Source organism: Scomber japonicus, chromosome 1, assembly GCF_027409825.1.
Source record: "Scomber japonicus isolate fScoJap1 chromosome 1, fScoJap1.pri, whole genome shotgun sequence".
NCBI classification, from domain to species: Eukaryota; Metazoa; Chordata; class Actinopteri; order Scombriformes; family Scombridae; genus Scomber; species Scomber japonicus.
The window spans coordinates 9,709,852-9,718,463 of record NC_070578.1 but is presented as its reverse complement, the minus strand read 5'-3'; the positions used below and the strand labels follow the sequence as shown (position 1 = coordinate 9,718,463).

Genomic DNA, 8,612 nt, shown 5'->3' with positions numbered 1-8,612 from the left:
TTATTTTGAGTGACCTATCAAATGCCCTTTCAAGGGGACAAAGTCCTTAAAAGTGTTTTTAAGTGCCAAAATAAGTCTAGTTGGTTGTCATCAGCGTGCTTTTTACTTTGAAAGGTTATACAGGAAAATGTTCTAGTTAAAGTTCCCTCACAGTATAGACCCGCCCTACTCGGCATATGATTGGCTCTGACCATGATATTCTTACCCTAAACCAATCATCTTAGTCCTCATGCCTAAAGCTAACCAATGAAGGAAACGAGAACTAGCAAATCAGAGGTAGCGTAGGGCGGTTCTTCACGGAATGCGGGTGCGAAAAGTAAGGCGAGTACCTGCCCCTCTCCTTCCCTGTCACTGTCTGTCCGCCCCGCAGAGCTGCGGCACAACTTAGCAACGCATTAATTTAGCAAAAATGAGCGACAAAGGTCTGTCAGACGAGGCAGCGGTAGCAGCTTGCAAAGATGGAGACCCCGTTACAAAGGTAAGGTGGTTCATTGTCCCATATGGAAGCTCAAATCTACTTGTACCGGACACTGTCAAAACCTCAAATCCAGAAATTCTGCCAAACCAGCAACAGGCCAACAGCGGCTGCCAGATAGGCTGGCCAGCTATTCGCATTGCGCCCTTTATCGGACAGGGGCAGGTTTCTCCACAAACTGTGAACCGGTCGCCTGCTGACAAGTGACTCGGTTATGTTAAACAAAATTACTAATGCTTACCGCGAGTGTGTGTATTAAAACACACACGTCGGGACTACATACACTGACGAACCACTAAAGTTAAGCTAACTTGCAGCATTAAGTTAAGCTAACTTAGCCATACAGCTCAAGTTTTGCCGGTGCTCACTCGTGTGGAGACAAATTGAGTCCAAAGTTGGCGGAAAAGTAGAGACGTCATATAGCAAAAGCGTGCGTTGAACAAGTCTGTGCTTAACTCAGGAGTTGAACTAGAAAGTATGTAATGTAGGCGCGGTCACCCCCAACAGACTCTATATGCAGTAGTGAAAGGCAGGTGAGACTGGAGGTAGCTGATGTGGGCAGTGTTGTGAGCAAAAGCTGTTGGATCGAACTGTTTTTCAGCTGGCTAATAAAAACAAGTATAAGTTGAAGATTGTATAGTTCATTTTCATTGTTTTCACTGTCCCTGAACAGCCCTATTACTTCGCTACACATATACAGTATGTACACAAGATATAAACAAAAAATACTTACTTAAAAAAATAACATTTGTCTTTACTCTGTGGTCCATTGTCCAAAAAAGTTGAACTTCTGTTAACCTATTGACAGTTTCTGTGAATATTTGCTCCAGCTGTCACTCAGCTTGAATTGCACTCCATGGTGAAGACTTTGAAGAATGTGGTCACAGTTCATGTGTGAGTTGAACTGTTTCTGCTGCAGCAGACTGGCAGGTCAAAGTTCACATTTGATCTGAGAAATGAAAGGAATAAAATAATAGAAAGCACAATATGACTATTTTGTATACGTTTTGATGTAATTCAGTGGAGAAATGGTTTCATGTTGCAGCGGTGTTTAAGAAATTTGCATGGATATGTTGATATATTTTTCCACTGAAAACGTTGTGGGAGGAAGTGCACAGGAAAGGGGAAGAGTCACAGAGATAACACTCAACTGTGAAACAACACACACACACACAGTAAAAGTTAAACGTTTAAGAATAAAAAATAGCAGCATCAGGGGCATCATCCTCATCATCATCATTAGAAAACAGCATCATGCCTGATCCTGAAGGCTACAGACCACAGGAGAATAAAGACACCATTAAGTTATTGTAAGATGCTGTCAGTGCTCCTAGGCAGAATATGTTACACTTGCAAGAGTGACATTTTCAATTTGTCAAAAAACCCAGCTGAGACACAACCTCACATGTGTTATTAATAACTGCAGAGGCTCCACTTGAAATTATGCCATTCACAGCACCGTGTAGATTAGATATTATCAACGTCTAAACTACATCTTCATTGGTTTTGTGCAGGACAATAATTTTTAGACCATAGAAATTAAAAGAAGAAAAAAAGTGGTATGACCTTAATGTCAAAGTCAGAGCTGGCATGGAAAACTTTATGCATGGAAAACAAGTAAGTAAATGTGAACTAATGGGAGCAGGCCTAATCTGTTCAGTATGGTAATATTGACTGAAGCGTAGCTCACACAGATGTGCGGATCATTCGGAGTTAGGTGCGCTCGGTCACACAGAGGTGCAGTTTGGCTGAAATTCTTTTTTCACCAGTGAGTGTGAGAAAGCCAAAGAGAGACAGATCTTGTGAAGACGTCTCTGAGCTACCTTCCATCTCTAATATTCAGGGTTTTTGCATTTATTGAACTCAGTGTTGCTGTGTTCTAATGTGGTAGCAGAGGGATATGCACAGGGGAGATATGAACATGGACCCACAGGAAATGTGCAAACCAGTGATGGCACCACAGGCCTCTAATGGTGGCTAATACATGAGCTTTTGTAATTGTTTGTGTCCAACAGTTATTCATTTTTATAGAGTATTGATTTGATTTCCAGAGTAACCTATTAGCTCTGTGGCTAACCGGCTGTGTCTCAGTTCCGCAGTTACATCCACAAATGATCCGGCAGTGCTTCCATCTCTCAGATCACTTTGTGGTGCAACACATCCACATTCACAGTACAGATGAGTGATTATGATTAGACCACCAACAGACAATTAATCAGCAACTATTTCTTCAAATAGTCTTAAGGAAACATCTCTTAACATTTTGCTTGTTGAAGCTTCACTAATATGAAGCTTTTATGATAGTAAACTGAATATATTCGGATTTTTGACTGTTGATAAAACAAAGCAAGACCTCCTTAACAAGCATTTTTCACTATTTTCCGATATTGAGGAAAGTATAGTATAGTACTTAAAAACCTGTTTGAAAATGCAGTCGGGTGGAAAACTTAAATTTCTTTTATAATTGTTGTAAAATTATAACTAATTTCTTGTGTTATGTATTTAAAACTCAGTGACTGTGTTTGTGTGTCTTGTTCATGCTGCTTTAGGACTTCATGATGCAGCAGACGATGCTGCGGGTTAAAGATCCGGTTAAATCCTTGGATTTCTACACCAGAATCCTCGGCATGACGTAAGGATTTTAGTATGGGCTTTAGTTAACTAAATCATCCACAACAAGTGACACAATAAACTTTTCGTGTCTGTGTGTGTCTCTGTGTGTGTGTGGTTTCTTACCTATACATTACCTGCCCTTTATGGATGAAGTGACCTTTTCTCTCCGATGTGCCAAATCTTTCAGGCTCCTGCAAAAGTTCGACTTCCCCTCCATGCGCTTCTCTCTCTTCTTTTTGGGCTACGAGGACAAGAAGGAGATTCCCACAGATGTGAAGGAAAAGACGGCCTGGACCTTCTCCAGAAGAGCCACCATCGAACTGACACAGTAAGAGGCAACAAAATGACTTCACTGCTCATTTGACGACTTTTAAAGGACACAGTAAGCAAAAATGATTCAGTTCTCATCCACTCTCCTTTTTTTGTATCTTTTTTCCCTCCTCCCATCCCACCTGTCCTGCAGTAACTGGGGCTCTGAGTCTGATGAGAGCCAATCTTATCATAATGGAAACTCTGATCCACGTGGCTTCGGTAAGTTGGTTTCCCCATTTCACAAACTGACAGTTACGACCCATAAAACTGAATTAGATAAAAACAAAGTGTCATGGAAATTCAGAGGTTTACAAGTTTTTAACATTTTTGTCCCAAATGTAAAAGTTTTCATCCTCAGCACCAATCTGCTCACCATTTCAATCTTACATACTTTTGCATTTTACTATCACATTTCTCTCTCTCAGATTGTGGATATGTGCAACCGCAGTGCAGATTTAAAGCAAAGAATCTCTGTCTGTCCCCTTGACTTTTGACAGGACACATTGGAATCGCAGTTCCAGACGTCTACGCAGCCTGCAAATTGTTTGAAGAGCAAGGAGTCACATTTGTCAAGAAGCCTGATGATGGTTAGTTGTGAAGTGTCACAGACATGTTAAAACTAATCAATCTTGACAGTCCATTTAAATATTTTTCTCACCCTTCTCCTTTTACCTTTTTTCTTTTGGTTATGTAAAACAAATTAGGAATCAAGGTGTTACTCAAGAAACTTAAAATAATACAAATCCTTGATTCAAATTCTCAGTTTCAAATTTGACTAGAGCTGATGCTTTTTATTGTTAGTGCAAATTGAGAGTGGAGAAAAGAGGAAGTGTAATACATATCCTTACATTCTAAACAAGCAGCGTTCAGGTAAGTTGGAGAGTAGGGAAGCAGGGTGAAGTTTTTTGTTGGTGTGATGCATTGTGGCTACACCGCTTACATGTGCCAGTTCATTAAAAGAACAATAACAGTGACACACATATACACCAACTCAATTATTTTACAACTGCAGAAGATAAAAACTAGCTGAATCATTGAGACTTCCCATCAGTGTAAGAACAGTATCATCTGTTTATTTTGTCTCTTTGTTTAGTTAATAAATGTCACCAGGCCCAGTTTTGAATAATGAATTGTAATAAAACTAAATAGAAAATTGTAAAATAAAGGAATGTTAGTCTATTTGGATTTGCACTTTTATATTTATCTTTAGTTTATTTGGCTGTTGAGATGATATCACAGAATAAATTCACTTGGGGGGGGGGGGACGATGTAGAAGGCATAAGCTTTTACAGGCTGCGAAGGTTAAAGAGAGACAACATATCAACAGACAACCAGAATGCCTTTTGAAGTCAGGTTGAACCGGGCCACTGTGTCATCAGGCTTTGCTACACAATACAAATACTGACTGTTAATCTGACTCTAATGGAAACAAGGAGATGGGTGCTCTTTAGAAACGCATGCAACACTGAGCCATTCACCCTCCTCTCTTTAAGCCACTCTGTTTCTCTCTTGCATTTCCACTTCCTTTACTGCCCTCCAGTGTGCTCACCACACAGGCTCATTCTGCTGGCAGGAGCCATGCAGGAGAGGCACTTCATACTGCATTAGCATTTTATTACTCATCTAACAAACATGTTGAGTGCCCTTTTTTCTTCCTCCATAAAATGTTTGCAGAGCAGATGTGTAACAGTTTTTGTATATATTTGCGTGTATGTGTCTGTGTGTCTGTGTGTGTGTCTGTGTCTGTGTATAGACGGTGGCAGAGTTTTGTGTCATTGGATTATTTCATCTAGTATCATTATTAAGTATTTCTTTAAATGTTTAACTTTGATGTTTTGTACCTGAGGACACCTCGAAAAACCAGATGGTGCATCTCATGGGGTTTATCCTTATTCATTCTGAAATAAATGAACTCACCACTGACTCCATGCAGCTTACAGCAGCATGTGAATGGCACCCTGCTGAGACTTATTCATAAAAATATGACATTGTAGGGTGATGAGTGGTCAAAAACAACAGGAAACCTTTTAGCTTCTTGCATCTTTGTCTACCTGTATATCGTACATCATGTGCATTCATATTTAAAGTTATGCTTCTGTCCGCTCTCTCCTTATTTTCCCTCAGGTAAAATGAAAGGCTTGGCCTTCATTCAGGATCCTGATGGTTACTGGATTGAGATCTTGAGTCCTAACAACATGGTGTCCATTACCTCCTAAAGCCTACGATCCAACACGCTACCTGCTGCAGTGTATACAAGCCAGGCCTGCTGTGGCCTCACTGGGAGAGCAGAACACTGGGGATTAGCCAAGAATTTAGCAACATGCGCTGGAGAGCTGGGGGGAAATGGAGCGGGATCACTTGCACAATGGCAATCAGTGTGCCCTGCGTGGGCTGGACTAACATTGGACAGTTGATAAACAACTAGATTAAATATGGGAGTTATTGCTCTGAATAGAAAATCCTTTGTGTGGCAGTTTGTTTACCATCATCAGTTTGTATGTGTCTTCAGATAGTATTGCTAAAATAATGTGGCATTAATGTGTAATAAATGTGAAAGCGACCGTTCAAATACATGGATTTGTAATTTCTTCTAGTTTTGAGAGACAAAGCAGGAAGTTGTCAGCAAACTCAAAGTGGTAATTATAGCAAGACACAGAAAGGTGACCTCATCCCTCTCATAGATTCACATAGTTGCTGTACTACTACCATCAAGAAACTGACTCCCACATGTGGTATGTTGAAGAGCTTTGATGATCACTAAAAAGTCTCGGATGAAAAAGAAATTCATGATCATAATATTTCCATTTGAATTTTTAATGTATTTTTTAAAAGACTTCTCATACAGTATATCAATATGAACATTTTCTCAAAATTTCAATGAAATGGAAAACATTTACTATAAACTTGTGTCTTACATGAGAAGAAAGATGTTTACATTTATAGTCATACATGTTTGTGTATGTGTAGAAATTTAAATTACTTAAAATATAATTACTACAATGATTTGATCTTAATTTGAATAGTAATATATGTTAAGCTTGAACAAAACAAAAATAGGTTAAGTTTGTATTTATAATTATAATTCAGTTTCATTTAGGTTGAAATGAATGAAAGCTTCTCATTCAGGCTAAGAAAAATGAAACATTCAAAACTATTTGACTGAATTTTAATGTATTGTAAAGGTTTGCATTTTGAAGAGGTTAGGTCAAATCCCATTTTTGCCTTCAGTGGTTCACCATGTCTCACTGTTGTTGCCTCGTATGCAAAGTAAAGGCCTGTATGTGTTCTCAGAGCATTGGTACCAACACTGAAGTCATAGTTTATCATGTTAAGTGATTAATAAGGTTGCCTCTTCATCTTAAAGTCAAATTTGGCTGCAGTATTTGCAGATGACACATCATTCCTGATGACCTCCTGAACGCTAGCGGAAAGGTTCAATGTTAAGAGGTTGTTGCTTTGAGTCTCTGTGGTCTGTGGTCTCCTGTGAACTTACCGGTACTTGTGGTCTTTGCAGCACTGTCTGTTCTCTTTACCTAAATTCTGCAAACATATTTGCAAATTCACCAAAGTGAGGCTACACTAACAGCTTTGTGAACCTGCACTGTTGCGGTGCTTTAAGCGAAACGCTAAGGTCAGCACACTAACATACAATACTCTACTAGCCCTCTCAGCGACCTCATTTAAATGCAGTACAAAAGTTGTTAGGGAATTTTACATATTTAGTGTTGCCTTTACTGTGACCTCAAGGCCCAGCATGGACAACAGCTGTCAAATCAATGCAAGAAGGTAAAACATGAGGAGAACTGTGGCTTAGTCAGTCAAAGCTTCCTGTCTAGTATAGAGAAGACCGTGGGCTCTAATCTTAGTAGTACCAGGCTGATCTTTGCTGCATTTCTTAAAAGCAGCAACAACAAAAAAACATTAATGAAACATTACACGTCAGGTCAAGTTGTTTCAGTAGTCATGATAGCGTGAACTGTAGTCATGAATCTTTATGTTGTGTGAGGTCAGTTAATATATTCTTTTAAACAAATGAAACTACACAATCTGCATACCTTTGCATTAGAGGTCAGGACTATGAATACCTCTGTGATTTTAAGACCCCACTTTTAGCATGTTAAGCAATTTTCAGCATCTTGTTAAAGAAATATGAAAATCTAGATTTAATGTAAAAGGCAAATCCAACTTGGTGCTTATATTTGTTTGTTGATGATGAACTGTGAACACGAGGATGCTCCCTGGTCTCGCCCTGCATGCTTTGCATCACCAAATACATTTGACTATAGTGAAGATAAAGACAATTAAAGATTTAGTTTGAATGTGTGCTTGTGGCCTGGTGAGCTTCTTTGCATTCAAACCAATCATCTCGGGGGAATGACTCAGACTGTTGAGATCGTAGGTGTATTTAAGCACTGCTCTGATTGGTCAGTTTAATATAATGGCTGTCACTGATCATGTGTAGGGAACCTGTAACCAAAGTTCCCAAATAACAAACAGTCAGCACATCTGTCGGCTTTGTCTTTGTCAGCGCTGTCATTTCTGGTGAGTGCCAACATACCTCGAATTAAGTATTTTGAATTGAAATGTGGTAACAGATTTAGTTATGGTTAAAGTTCTCTTCATAGTCATCATAACAAGTGTTGAAAAAAACTGTAAATGAAGTGTAGAGTTTTATTTTTCAAGTTGTTGATTTTTTGCACTTTAAAATGAAGGCTAAATTAAGTGTAAATTAAGGATGAATGAATAAGCTCTGCACCAACATTTTTACTATAAGGTGCTATATAACCTGTTTCAAAAATATTACTTTCAATCAATATTCATCCTATCAAATGTCCTAATTTTTAAATGTTCCATTGTGTGAGTACTGTAAAAACTTAAACTAAACTAAAATGTGTTGAGAGAGTTCATTCTCAGCTATTGTTAAGCAGAATAAAGATGACAAACTGACCTGGCACCTAACACTGCCAGTCTGGTATAAAGCTACTATATTATGAGTCACTAAATTTTGACTCTGCAGTTATCTTTAAAGTGGTTTTGATTATGTGTTAGGAAATGGCTCAGTTTGTTTATTGTGATGCTGCTACTGACTGATAGTGGGCCTGTGTGAATGAATGAATGGATGGATGGATGGATGGATGGGTGGATGGATGGATCAATCTCAATCAATCTTTATTTGTATAGCGCCAAATCACAACAGAGTCATCTCAAGGCA

At 38.9% G+C, this 8,612-nt stretch overlaps 1 protein-coding gene across 1 annotated transcript; it reads left to right on the top strand.

The window, feature by feature from the left end:
* Positions 1-326: 326 nt before the first annotated feature.
* On the top strand, positions 327-5,971 carry LOC128361099 (lactoylglutathione lyase-like). The gene is made up of 6 exons (XM_053321632.1): positions 327-478; positions 3,025-3,107; positions 3,276-3,416; positions 3,552-3,619; positions 3,898-3,987; positions 5,525-5,971. The coding sequence occupies exons 1-6, from the start codon at positions 410-412 to the stop codon at positions 5,614-5,616; spliced, it is 543 nt and encodes a 180-aa protein (XP_053177607.1). The 5' UTR covers positions 327-409; the 3' UTR covers positions 5,617-5,971.
* Positions 5,972-8,612: the final 2,641 nt, after the last annotated feature.